This window comes from Poecilia reticulata, chromosome 5 (assembly GCF_904066995.2).
Source record: "Poecilia reticulata chromosome 5, P_reticulata-male-v2, whole genome shotgun sequence".
Taxonomy (NCBI): domain Eukaryota; kingdom Metazoa; phylum Chordata; class Actinopteri; order Cyprinodontiformes; family Poeciliidae; genus Poecilia; species Poecilia reticulata.
The window spans coordinates 15,857,381-15,870,981 of NC_088834.1; the positions used below are offsets into that span (position 1 = coordinate 15,857,381).

General features: G+C 39.5%; 1 protein-coding gene across 6 annotated transcripts in view; it reads left to right on the top strand.

Annotated features, from left to right (window-relative positions):
- Nucleotides 1-13,601, top strand: part of erc2 (ELKS/RAB6-interacting/CAST family member 2) — a 49,756-nt gene that overhangs the window by 30,439 nt on the left and 5,716 nt on the right. For 2 of the 6 annotated variants that reach the window (XM_008409674.3, XM_081607133.1), the window contains 9 exons: nucleotides 197-337; nucleotides 554-694; nucleotides 2,126-2,161; nucleotides 4,770-4,975; nucleotides 6,555-6,677; nucleotides 9,436-9,559; nucleotides 10,575-10,735; nucleotides 11,389-11,536; nucleotides 12,721-13,338. In XM_008409674.3, coding sequence (XP_008407896.1) covers nucleotides 197-337; nucleotides 554-694; nucleotides 2,126-2,161; nucleotides 4,770-4,975; nucleotides 6,555-6,677; nucleotides 9,436-9,559; nucleotides 10,575-10,735; nucleotides 11,389-11,536; nucleotides 12,721-13,338 — 1,698 coding nt within the window. Of the gene's footprint in view, nucleotides 1-196; nucleotides 338-553; nucleotides 695-2,125; nucleotides 2,162-4,769; nucleotides 4,976-6,554; nucleotides 6,678-9,133; nucleotides 9,146-9,435; nucleotides 9,560-10,574; nucleotides 10,736-11,388; nucleotides 11,537-12,720; nucleotides 13,339-13,601 lie in introns of all 6 variants that reach the window. The other 4 variants (XM_081607134.1, XM_081607135.1, XM_008409678.3 and 1 more) reach the window with 3 other exon arrangements.

Here is a 13,601-nt window from a genome sequence, read left to right on the forward strand (position 1 = left end):
TCAGTCATTTAATTTAAAATATAGATGTAATTATCTTGTTATCTTTTCAAAGCAATTTCAAAACATAATTTTGACATATTTTTTTATATCGTTTCAACATCGACTGCAAACTTTAGTGGTTGAAAAGCTGCATTCACTGATTATTTTAGAATCACATTAACTAGTGGGCATTTACGTTTTTGTTTCATTTTGTTAGGAGAGAATTATTGAGCGATTAAAGGACCAAAGAGAGAGAGAAGACAGAGAACGTCTGGAAGAAGTGGACTCCTATAAGAAGGAGAACAAAGAGCTGAAGGAGAAGGTCAACAACCTGCAGATAGAGTTAACAGAGAAGGAGGTAGGTGTGAGATCGTCTGTGCGAGGGCGTCGGGGTGAATCCACATGCCTCTCTCTCTGTGTTTCTCTGTAGAACATCCAGCTCTCCTCTGTAGTGCATCCACTAAGTGCCTCTCTCACCAGCTGTCTCCTCTGATTCTGTGGCCTTTTCACACCTGCTGACAAGGCAAGGCTGCTGGATTTAAACGTGTTGATTGTGTTCATTGTCTACCTGCAGTCTAGTCTCATCGATCTCAAAGAGCATGCATCATCCCTGGCATCCTCTGGCCTCAAGAAGGACTCCAAACTCAAGTCCCTGGAAATCGCCATCGAGCAGAAAAAAGAGGAGTGTAGTAAGTTGGAGACGCAGTTGCAAAAGGTAGGTGTTTGTCCTTGTCTTGGTGAAAGTTCACTCATCAACATGTTTTACAGGTGATCATTTTGATCTAATTAATGAAACCAGTAAGTACTTGTTCATGTACCTGTTCAAATTAATTCATTTTTGGAGGAAAAAGCCACCAGAATTGAAGCTCCACCATCCTCTGGCACATCCTATTTTGAAGACTTGTAAAGAAAGGATTGGCGTGTTTGGTGGCTCAGTTGGTAGCGAGGACGCACCGTGTGCAGATGCTGGAGTCCTCGATTCCTGCTCTCTGAATATTTGCCACATGTCGTTCCTTTCAAACTGGTCAGTGAAGTCCTCTAGCGCCAGAAGATGGAAGGATTAAACATGATCAAATAGATATATACAGTTAGCTAAATAAAATGAACATTTAAAAGAATGTGCTCCTTAATTTTGTCACAAACTTCAATGTGTTTTATTCTACTTTGTGTGATAGATCACCACAAAGTAGTGTATAATAATGAAGCTAAGTAACGACACATGATTTTTACAAATAAAATCTAAATGTAGATAGGATTGGTGGAGAGGATCAGTTTCACATGTCGGTATTGACTGATCGCTGATCTCCCAAAGTTAAGGGAAATTAAGCTGATTTGTTGGTGCTGATTTGTTTGAACACTTAATAAAAAACTGTTCAGTATCCTCACCTAAAACCACATACTAGGCAGGAAGAAAACCATTGTTAAAAGACAGTATCAAGAAGTCTCGTTCACATTTTATAGGAAAACTAACATTGACATTATGATGAACACGCCATCCCTACTGTGCCTCATGGGCTGGTGATGATGCTCTTTTTTTCTTTTTTTTTTTGCAGCTGACCTGAATTTATTGTAAAATGAATGGAATTAGAGAAAGTGTGAAAAAAGTTTTTTTTCAATTTTTGGAGAAATGAACAAAATTGAAATAAACCAGGAAAATGTACTTTGATTTTGTTGTTTCACAAACTGTTGAACATTATAAAACTCTGTCGTTTGATTTGCTAATTCTGTTTTGGGAGTAGGAAGAGGTCACTGAAAGCTTGTCTGAACAAGAGTCTTGATCCAGCGTTACATAAATCACAGCTCTGTAGGATCCTGGCTGCCGTCACTTTCTCTCCTCTGCTGCGAGCTGCTGTACTTTGTCACAGTGCTACGCAGAACAAGGAGTCCCTCCATCTTCTTTGTCTCCATGACCCACAGACCGTCCCAGCGTCTGTCCGTCTGTCGTCATCGGTGTTTTACTGCTGTTAACCTTAAACGACACGTTCAGTGCTGAAACTGTGTTACTCTGCCATCAAACGTGTATTATGTCTGATCCTACTGTTATCTCATCTGGCTCAAACTAAGCCCTAACACCTAACTCTCCCTGAACCCTCCCACCCCTCCTTTCTAATGTCCCTTCCTCGACCCCCCTCTGTTGGCAATGTAGCAAGCTGAGCAGCTATTCAGTCACATGAACAATCCTGTAAGTCCCTCTCTTGAGGCCTGCGAGGCGCACATTGAAAGCATGAGGACACTGAGAAGCTCTTTGAAATATGCTAGATATGGTGATCATGGCGAGTCCCAGCACAGACACTGCTTTCCCCCATCGACATGCATGTTGCCCATTGCACTGTGCGGGTATTACAAGCTTCAGACTGAACAGAGAGTCCTGTGCAATGTCCTCTTACAGTGATTAATGTCTGTGTGTGTGTGCGTGTGCGTGTGCGAATATAGTGTTACACAGTCAAAGTTATTATTATTTTTTTGTTCTGTTGTATTTATTGTCAGCTGAAATTAACACAATTCCCACATTACTCAATAACATTTCTAAGGATTTATTCCTTTAGTTTTTATTAAAACTCAGGTATTCTTTTAGGTAACGCTAATATTTTAAGATTTCATTGGTCCAGCAACGTTAGCCTTCAGCAAAATTATATTTGCACTTATAAAGTTTTCAAGTCAAAACGGATGCTTAAATTATCCAGACAACCATTAAAATATGCAATTTTAAGTCAGAGGGAAAAAAACACATTTAATCATTTTTGTTATATGTATGCAAAATAATGAAAGAAATAGGTTCAGTATACTAAAGTTTTTAAGAGGGATTTATAAAAGCTATGATTTATGAATTCTTTCTCCGACTGTCTGCCTTCCTGCAGCTTTAAGTGTCACACGCTGCATCAGGAAATTATCCACACCATTGAACTTGGAAATTTTTTGTCACATTGCAGTCACAACAAGAAAATATTTTGTTGTGACTTTATGTGGTCAACCATCATGAAGTAGAAAATAATTGCAAAGTGGAGGCAAATTGATACATTTTAGTTTTTATGTACAAGTAACGCCATCATTATGTGAAAACCCATAGTGCAAACTACTGCCTTCAGAGTTCACCTACATTAAATAGAGCCCATGTAAGTTAATCTCAGTGTTAAGCTAACTGTACTACGATGGCATCAGCTCTGGAGGCGCTGCAGAGATTTACGGCTCAGGTGTGTTTATGTAAGAGTGGCAAAAATGATCTTGTTCAAAAGTAATTCTTAATAAGTTTGCGACTTGCCACCAGCTGCATAGGAGACACAGCAAACATTTTAAATATGTTTTAGCACATTTTTAGTTGATCTTTAATGATGCTGTGCCTAGAAAATAAGTTCAGCAACAACAAATGTGAGACCTGAGGCTGTAATTTCCCTGGTTGTGAACGTTTTTGAAAAATTGATCACAATTAATCTGAGCATCCAAAGACAAATCAGATCCTTTACAGCGTGCATGAAGATGGCAAAGTTTACGATGCAGTTTTAACATTTACAATGCTTGTGTAAACACACCTATCACCTCAGCTTTCATGCACTCTTGCTATGTTCAGATTTTCCGTCGGCTTCTGCACATCAGCTCTTTACTAATGTTAAACTTTGTAAAGGTGTTTTGGATGGATTTTTAAAACTTCTGGTTGATAGGTCCCACATAAGACTTTAACTTTCTGGAAAACTACAACATCCCAATAGTAGCAGCATGGTAGTGGCAGGATCATGCTGTGGGGTTTATCTTTACGAGGGACTAGGAAGCTGAGGAAAGTAGAAGATGGGTGGATGTAAATACAGACCAATCCTGGAGGAACAACTTAAGACGCCTCAAACAACCGAGACGTGAGACCCTCCAGGAGACGCATAAATCTCCACTGCTTTGTGTTGGTTTATTACATAAAATCACACAAAAATGAAATAAACTTTGTCATTATAATGAGACAAAATGGGGTTAAACATTAACAATAAATACTTTTGCATAATCTCAATTCACTTAAAGATTCTGACTGATGAGCAATGACATAATTAAGTTTTTTTTTTATCCCCACATGCTAAAAATATTAACGATAAATTGCTCCAATTTCTTTTTCTGCACACAAGTCAGTTTACAGATGCAAACACTGTTTCAGCTCTGTTGGGTTTGCATGATTCGTTGCATGTCGTTATTGTTGCAGCGCTTCTCGTTTCTCTCAGTGTGGTGCTGGTAGCGTTTGTTCGAGCCGTGGGTGGAGATCGCTGCTGTGTTTTGGCGGATGGCTCTGTAAAACTTTGCACCATACGTGAATCTGTTTGCTTCCCCAAGGGTGATGTGTACCTTTGCAGTAAATTTAATTGAAAATTCAATCATAGTGGTGATGAGATTTGTCGAACGTGACCAAAATTGAGTCTTGGCTTTGGTTATTTGTGATCATCTTGTTCTTTTCTGAATATTTAATAGATTTTGTCAGGTTTTTTTTTTTTTTCTGTACACGTAGGACAAACATGCACACTGTAATGCACTCTGCATACTAACCAAGTGACAGATGACTGTGAGACTCAGAGGGACATTTAAATTGAGCTAAATAATAGCTCTGCTAAAGCTAATGAGCCAGCACCAGTAATGATGGCCTGGTTCACAATGTTTACTCAACTCTTCACTATATTGCATTCACAGAGACAGAGAGACAGAGACAGATCTACCACAAGACTTTAGAGCACAGTAAAATCATTGTGAGCTGCTCTCCATGCCTCTTTTGGCTCGTCAATGTGAACTGACTCTGTGCATCTTTCCTTGGTACACGGATGCAGAAAGCTCACGAGGTGGAGCAGCAGCACTCGGGCCCCCGAGGAAACCCGGAGTACGTGGACCGAGTAAAGCTTCTGGAAAAGGAAGTGGGCTATTATAAAGACGAGGCAAGCAAGTCTCAGTCGGAAGTGGAGAGGCTTCTGGACATCCTGAGAGAGGTGGAGACCGAGAAGAATGACAAGGACAAGAAGATTGCTGAGCTGGAAAGGTGAGTGAAACAAATCTCTTCTACCAGTTATTCAGGATTTAGTAAAAATTATATATATATATATATATATATATATATATATATATATATATATATATATATATATATGTTCTTTTCTGTACCTCTAAATAAATGCCTTATACTAAGAAAAGCAAGCTGTCATCAAAAATGGTTTTAGTTTCATATCAGCTTACTTAAAGAATACAAAGCATTTGGTTTCAGCTACGTTTCGTCCTCTTTTCCAGTTTTCTGTTTTTCTGCTTGTGTTTTAATATCTCAGTCGCTGTTAGTTACCCGTTCTTTCTTGTTTGTTATTCTAATTCGGTTGAGTTAGACATTACGGTTACAGCTGTTAGTTGCAACACAATGGTTTCCGTGACACAGGCGAGTTTGTTTCTGTTGATGTTGGATGAGGTTTCGACATCAAGTTATAACCTACTTGTTTCCACTTGTCTATGCTTAACTTCCAGCCATTTGCTCAAGCATAGCTGTTTTGTCTTGGATGGAGTCTGTGTGGAGTGAGTTTGTCTGAAGGTCTGATAAAGCCGATGGAGTCTTGCATGAATGTCCTTAATGTCCTCCAGATAAGCAGTGATAGATCTTTCACCTGCCAGGAATTTTAATGCTTTGTCTTAAATTTGAGATACACCACTTTTGGGACCGGTTTTAATTTTGTAAAGTTCTGGCGTAACGATTTTAACCTAAATTTTACTTTCACAGTCGCTGTGTTAAACAGAGACACTATAGGGTTAGTGTCTCTGTTCATTTCCATAAATAGAGCCATACTTTAACTTTGGCTCTATTTATGGTGAACTGTTTTCCTTCTGAAAACAGTTCACCTGGACATTTTCCTCATTAACAACTTCCACACCGAAGAGAGATGATACCATGACCTGCCTGCATTTATTGGTCCAGAAATCAATAGGTGTTTAAGGCTTTGACTGACGAGTCACCAGACGGCATTAAGTGTCAATCAAAGGGTTGATTTTCCTCACAATCTGATTTGTTTGTTTCTCTCTCAAAGTCATTCTTTGGAAAAACTGGAATTTTTCCCCCTGCATGATGTTGGAACAGAGTAATTGATTTCTGTAAATGTGCTTCTTTCATTCTTGTATTCATGTGACATTTAATCCAGATACTCGACTCTGAAATTGTTGTTTAGTTTTGGTTCAGCGGATGAAGTGGATCGCTAAACTGACCTAAGCATTGGTTGAATTGTCTGAGGCCATCACAGATCTGCTGCGACTTCTTCTTCTTCTCTCCTGTCACATATTCTCCATGTAGCACAGATACAAGCTAGATGTCAGTGAAAAGTGCCCACTCAGTTGAGTTCCTTCCTAAGTCTTTCACAAAATGTGATTAATTGAGTTTTCTTGTCCTTTTTTTGCCATCCTTACCCACTTTTTTCATCCTGTATCCCTTCTGTCTTTTGTCCCCTTCTTTAACCCCGACCATTGGTCAACTTTGACCTCTGTTCATTCCCTCGTTATTCTTTCTCATATTGGATTCTGAATCTTCAATCTGTCCTTCTTCTTTGAAACGCTCTTGTGCCCTTCCTTTTGCACTAAATTTTAAAAAGCCCTCCATCCACTGCCCCTCGCCATACCCCTCGTTCTGGAGGCAGAGCTCCCCCTGACCCACTCCCTTCTGTGTCTGCCGCCCCTCAGCAGATAGGGGGCATGGTCTGGGATTTCCTGGGAAAGTGAGTGCTCTGCCTTGGCACTTCAGCTCCGCTCGGCTTCCTGATTTAAAATCTTGGACCGCAACTGCTGCGACTGCGTCTGGTTTCACCCGTGTGCCTGGTTCTGCCTGCTCTCTGTAGGATGCACAGATCTTTGCATCGCAGTGGCAGTTTTTGTTTGTTGTCTGTGTTTTCATTACATACTTCTACACACGATGCAAAGACTCCTGCAGTTTTTGTTTTTCTTTCTCAATGACTGTCTGCACCTGCTCCATGAATGCATTTCTTTCAGCTTGGGCATTAGTTGGGGAGCATGTGCGTGTGTTTGACGTGTGCATGACATAAACTGTTGCATGTGAGTTTTCTAACAAGTTAATGACTAAACGTACATTTATCTGTGCAAAGGTTTTAAATCGTTTATTAATTCATATTTTCCTCTCAAGGACCAGAATTTCTTGTATTTTTTATTTTATTTTATTTTTATTTTTTTGTAAGTTCTTTATGCTTTAGGTGGTCTATCAAAGTTTTTCATAGATTCTGACTACTTTTTTTTTTTATCAGTTTCAGTTCTGTTTCTCAAACTATGAAATGAGAGCATATGAAAGCATCGTGACTGGCTGCTTCTAGCAAAGTGCATAAGGATCCAGTTTGGGTCTTTAGTTGTCTGCCATCTTTGGACACAACATTAGTTCTTGCCTTGAGCTTTAAGACCCTTTTTAAGCCTGAACACAACAACGTGAAAGAGGAAGAATTAAAGGGCTCTTTAATTTAATGTTAATGAATGGAGAAACAAACACACCTTTACTAAAAATGTTGTCTGTTATTGGACAGAAAACTATAGACCTTCAGAAAGCCTGAAGAACTGTTGAACAAAATTTTATCAAATACAGAAAGTCTGTCTCCTTGTGAAACAGATAAAAAGATGGATGACTGAAAACCTTTGCACAGGATTGTGTATTTTAAATATTGCACATGTTGTGGTGTTCATTTTCTTTGCTGCGTAACAAATACTTTATATTTCTGTTTCTTTTTTTGCTTGTGTATGCAATGATGAAGTGTAAAGTGCAGTCGTTCACATCAAGGATACCACATTTTACAATTTGTGGCACCAGCAATTAACCAGGTGTTTGTCAAAGATGCTGCTGTTTAAATTGAGCCCATCATTGTTGTGCCTTGGAAAAATATTGATACACCTTGAACTTTTTCAGATTTTGTCACTTAGAAACCACAAACTTGAACGGATTGTATTGACATTTTATCTGCTAAACCAACACTAAGTTGTGTATGATTGTGAAACGTCCATGGATATATATTTGAATTCAGCACTCTGGGTTTGAAGCACGTAGAAAGGTACATTCTGGTGACGCTCCATCTTTGTTTATGTTCTATCACATGAAACCCAAATGAAAATGTATTGAAGTTTGTGGTGGCAATTTGACAGAATTTGAAAAAGTTATGGAGTCTGAATACGTTTGAAAGCGAGTGATTTTCTGTGAGACCTTGGTGTGATTCTTTCTGCTCCTTTTTTATTTGTTTGAGTTGATTTTACTGCACACGTTGTTCCTACCAAGTTGAAACAGCGTGGACAGCAGCATATTTTCACTCATTCACACACACCCACACACACACACAGGACTTTTCTGATTATATGTTGTTTTATGGGCTGTTTGTTAAAGCTTTTGTAAAAAGTATCAGTCCTCAGCTGTTACACCTCCCTCTCCTATGGGCACATTTCACTCCTTTTCATTCCACCCATCTATCCGCCTCATTTCTTTCTGTCGGTGACACTTGCGCTTCTGACTGAGGTTTTCCTTTCTACATCCTCACCTGGCATCTTCTCTCTTTCCCAGTCTCTCCCTCCCAGTCTGCTCCAGCTGTCTTCCTAGCTAACCCTGACAGACACTGAAGGAAATACTCAGAAAAAAATGACCTGCATGACTGAAGCTGCTGTGCTCCTAGTTTGTGCACCATCAGAGTGGGGATGCTGTATTTTGTCGGATCTGGACTGAGTCCTATCGAGTCTGCTCTATTAACGAATCCCCTGCATTTTCAACTAATGCCCTTCAACCTTTGTCTCCCACTCAATCAAAATACTGATAGCTTCCCTTCCTCCCTTCCTTTCTTGCCCCTGTTCCGCGTCCTCTTCTTTTGCCCGGCTAATTCTTTGCCTGTCTGACTGCATGTCTGCCACTCCCAGGCTTGGCAGCAGATGCACAGCGCTCCATGTTGTTCAGAGAAAGTGCATCCTGCAAAAGCTGCGTCAGACTGTCACAGGCTTGTCTGTAATCTCAAGTGTTGTTGGATGATTATACCCCCAAGGTGTTTTTTTTTCATTTATTTGTTTTACAGTTTGTTTCGAGAACTTTCTTTACATTTTTGTTTTTGCTTTTCTTCTGTGTGTTCTTTCCCGCTTCCAATGTTTTCTTCACGTGTCCTCCATCCTATTGTCTTCTACCTTTAAATCTACCTGTCTGCAGTTTAGCTCCAAGGTAAGACATTTCCCTGCAACTCTCGTAGTCCAACTCTACTGAGGTTGACCCAAACTCCTGCACTGAAACCTTTCAGTCCTCCCAACAATGACATGAGGCTCAGTTCAGATGGGGATGCTCATGCTTTGTTACTGAGCTCATGACTGACAGAATTTCTTCCATTTGTACTCGTTATGGTTCCTCGTCTTTTGATGGGATTGTAATGTGCCCTCCTCACATCTTAGCTCCTTTAGATTTGACTTAATTACTGTTGTTGCATGGAAAAGTTTTAGAAGTGTGTGATTTTACAGGCAAGGAGGTAAAGATCAGATCAAGAAAGGCTCCAATATCAAACTGGGACTACAAGGGGACAAGAAAGGCTTAGGACAAGATCCTCGCAAGGAAGGCTCTTTAGAAAGTGGTCACCACTTAAAGGTGAGGATTTAATTTATCTTTCATAAATAATAAGATCCGATTATGCATGTTTAAATACCTGAAGTGCCATTTATAAATTTAAATACATTCACTGTACAATATCCGTATTTTAAGGTGTGATTATGATGTAATTAACAACTTGATTATTTTAAATAGTAAAATGAATGTGCACAAGTTTGAATCTATTGTGAAATTACTCTCATCAATTGAACGCACCCTACTAATATTTGGGAAAAATACTCTTAAGAAATTTCAGAAAAGTTATATTTTTTTAGCATATGTTTATGCAGAAAATCCTTTTTTTTTTTTTTCTGAAAAACACATCATACATCTTTCATCCAGTCTGGTCTAAGTGGTTTAAATTGTGTCATGATTAACTGAGCACACTTAAAGATCATTATTTTTAAAAATCCCACTGTTCTATTCAAAGTTTTAAAATTAAGATCCAGTTGCAAATACGTTGATGTAGAATACGAACATATCTGTGTTAAAAAGGTGTGTTAAAACATTTCTTCAAATGTTTTAATGACTGAATATGGTGTGTGTTCCAACTAGATAATGACAACACATCCATTAAAAGTATTTTTGAATGATGAACCACACTAACATTAAGCTTTTGAAAATGACCTTTAATTGAGAACCTTAAACATTAAGAAACCAGGCTTAAAAGTGAAGTCAACACCAGTTAACAAACAAATCTAAATAAACTGTACCAGGAACCAGTTGAGGAATAAGATAAGTTTTTTTTGTTTTTTCTCTAAAACTCTATTGGTACATTTGCACAATATAAATATGAGTGTGTGTATATACATTGGGGACAGTATGTATAATTGTGACCCTTTGAGAATCATAGGACTTTCACATTAAGTTCAAAACCAACTTCTAGTTCTAGAAGCTCAAAACTCAGATGACATTCCCACCCATGATAAGCGTATTTGAACTTCTCAGCAGCACTTCTTATGTTTGCACTGAGTCACTGTGTGTTTTCTGCTCTGTCCGATGTGCCGTCTGTCAGCTGGAGGAGCTGATGAGCACCCTGGAAAGGACGAGACAGGAGCTGGACGCCACCAAGCAACGTCTCTCCTCCACGCAGCAGTCTTTACAGGAGAGGGACACCCATCTTACTAACATGAGACAAGAGCGCAGGAAGCAGCTAGAGGAGATCCTTGAAATGAAGTTAGTATTGCTGCATATTGACAGTTTCTCTTTGTCCAATTAATTTCATATGTAGTATCAATTTTATGTTGTTATTTGACAAGATGTTGCAGCATATGCCACTAAAAAAGCCTTTGTATCAAAAAGCAGAAGTCCCAAAGCTTCATTAATAAAGATGTTTATTGTGTATGTTGTCCCCTGTTTAGGGTTTAAATTAGGGTTAGTACTACACACAAAGACACTACGCATTGCCATGGGTGTATTAATATTATTTATCACTTCAAATATTTAAATATTTAAAAATATTTAAAGACCCAGTTTATTAGGTCAAATATTTAGATTTGACCTAATAAACTAGTTGATTTAGGTCAAATCTTTTGAAGTTTGCCAAACTTTGCTGAATTCCCCCTGCAACTCTTTGCACAAGTGTGTTAAGTTAAACACCTGGACTACAAATACTTCTTAAGCTACAAATGTACCTAGCAGTGCTTTTAAAATACTTCATCCCTTCTAACTTTAAAGAACTGTTACAGGATTATATTCTGCCCACAGGTAGTTGTGAAGTAGAGTTGAAATGAACTGCATTTGGCAGAGATTCAGTGCAGTTTTAGAATTAATAAATGTTCTACAATTTTCTACGTTTTTTTTTTTTATTTTTTTTTACTTGTTTTCAGACAACAAGCTCTGCTGGCAGCCATCAGTGAAAAAGACGCTAACATAGCATTACTCGAACTATCTGCCTCCAATAAAAAGAAGACCCAGGAGGAGGTGCTGGCCCTGAAAAGAGAGCGGGACAAACTGATGCACCAACTCAAACAACACGTTAGTACAATTTCAAGCATTGTGAAAAAATAAATAAAAATGAAGTAACATGTCACACAAGTTCTTTTAACCCTCCCGCAGCTCAGGTGGAGTGCAGCAAATGTCACAATTATTTTGTCACTGGGTCAATGTGACAACGTGCGCACAGAGTAAAAAAAACTCATGAGGTCTAAATGAGCCCGTCTCTAAAGACCAGTGGAAGCTTAAGAGCAAACCTTGTTCTTTGTTTAGTGTTTCATTTATTATCCAGGCCTCTGATTACACTGTTTTAACTATGCCTAGTGTGTGCTGAGAACTACTTGGATCGTTTAAATCCAAGTGTGTTGAAGGAAACAAATCTCTTGTGTCCTTCAACACAAGAGATTTCTGCAAGGATTTCTAACTGCTAGCTGGTCCATTTTCTGGAGAAAATATAGGATTTCTGAGTCCAAAAAGACAGAAAACCTGCTCAGTTCAATTTGTGTCTGCTCTAGTGACACTGACCTAAACTGATGTAAGCACTTGCACCATCAATCATCATATTGCATTCTTCATTTATTTATTTTTTCTTGTAAATCACTATGAATAATTGACAAAATTATCAATGTCTACATCTGCAAAGTTGGTAGAGAGATGCCCTAAGTGCAGTGAAAGATAATTCTACTAACCAACTTTGGGGAAACTAAATACGAATGCACATCCTGTTCTTTTTAGTTTTATTTTTTTTAAATTGGGAAACTGTACCATTTCCCTTTCACTTCTTTGAGTGACATTGGTCTGTCACATAAAATTTCAGAAAAATTTGAGGCTGTAATGTGAGAAAAAGTAAAAAGGTTTAATTGGTTTGAATTTTCTAAGGCGCTTTCAAAGCATCCATTCAAATCTTTTGGGGGTTTTTGCGTCAAAAAGAGATGTGCTTTATATTCTTGAAGAAAAGCCTACAGCTCCTTTTTGTCCTTTATGTTTATTATAAAATGTGTAATATAAAGTAATAAAGTAGAAAGAAATAATAAAAACATACAACACTGTTTGCTGGATTGATAATAGATTATAGAAAATTTTGCTAAAGAAAAACTGAGTGTAAATTTTAATTAATTAGTTGGATAGATGTTAAAAACCTCAGTTTTGTGCTTGTTCTCCATTGGTTAGTGTGAAGAGACACTAGCTTGAAACAACAAATCATGATGTAATAACTTTCTTCTCAGACACAAAGCAGAATGAAGCTGATAGCCGACAACTATGAGGATGAGCAGTATCATCCACACGCTCCTCACCACCAGCCGCAGCCTCCACATTCCCAGACTCAGCCACAGCCCCAATACCCCCACCCTCCCCACGCTCAGCAGTCTCCTTATCCACACGCCACACACCCCCAACACCCACAGCACCTGCAGCACCCACAAGCCCCGGCACAGCACCCGCATCCACAGCAACCGCAGCCCCAGTATCCTCAACACGCACAACACGCACAACACCCGCAGCACCCTCAGCACCCGCAGCACCCTCAGCATCCTCAGCATCCTCAGCACTCTCAACCGCTTCCTCAACACCAACAGCATCCACGCCCCCCACAGCCACAGCACCCGCACCAACAGCACCCGCAGCATGTGCCGCAGCACCCACACGGACATCCGGCTCCACAGCACCCTCACCCCCAACACCCACATGGCCCTCCCCCCCAAGGACCTCACCCGCAGCATCCTCACCCTCAGCATCCCCAGCATCCACACCACGCCCAGCATCCCCGTCATCCCTCACCTCACCATCGTGGAGGGCCGGCCCGTGGACCGCCACACGCAGGTCACCGTCCCTCTCCAGACCAGGTCAGTAAACGCCTACTGTATGAATGACAAAATAACAAGATTGCACATTTTTCACACAATGACGTGCAACACTTAGATCAAAGGTGTTTTCCAGGGTTAAAACAAAGGACCGACCGGCGTCACATCACAAAACAGTCATTCTGGAAGACACTGTACGCAACTAAAATGAATGTGGGGGCAAAACAACATAAGTGATGGTGTAATTTGTAGAGTTACACCAGAACTAACACTGTAGGAAATAAATCTGGTCTCTAAGTGTTTTC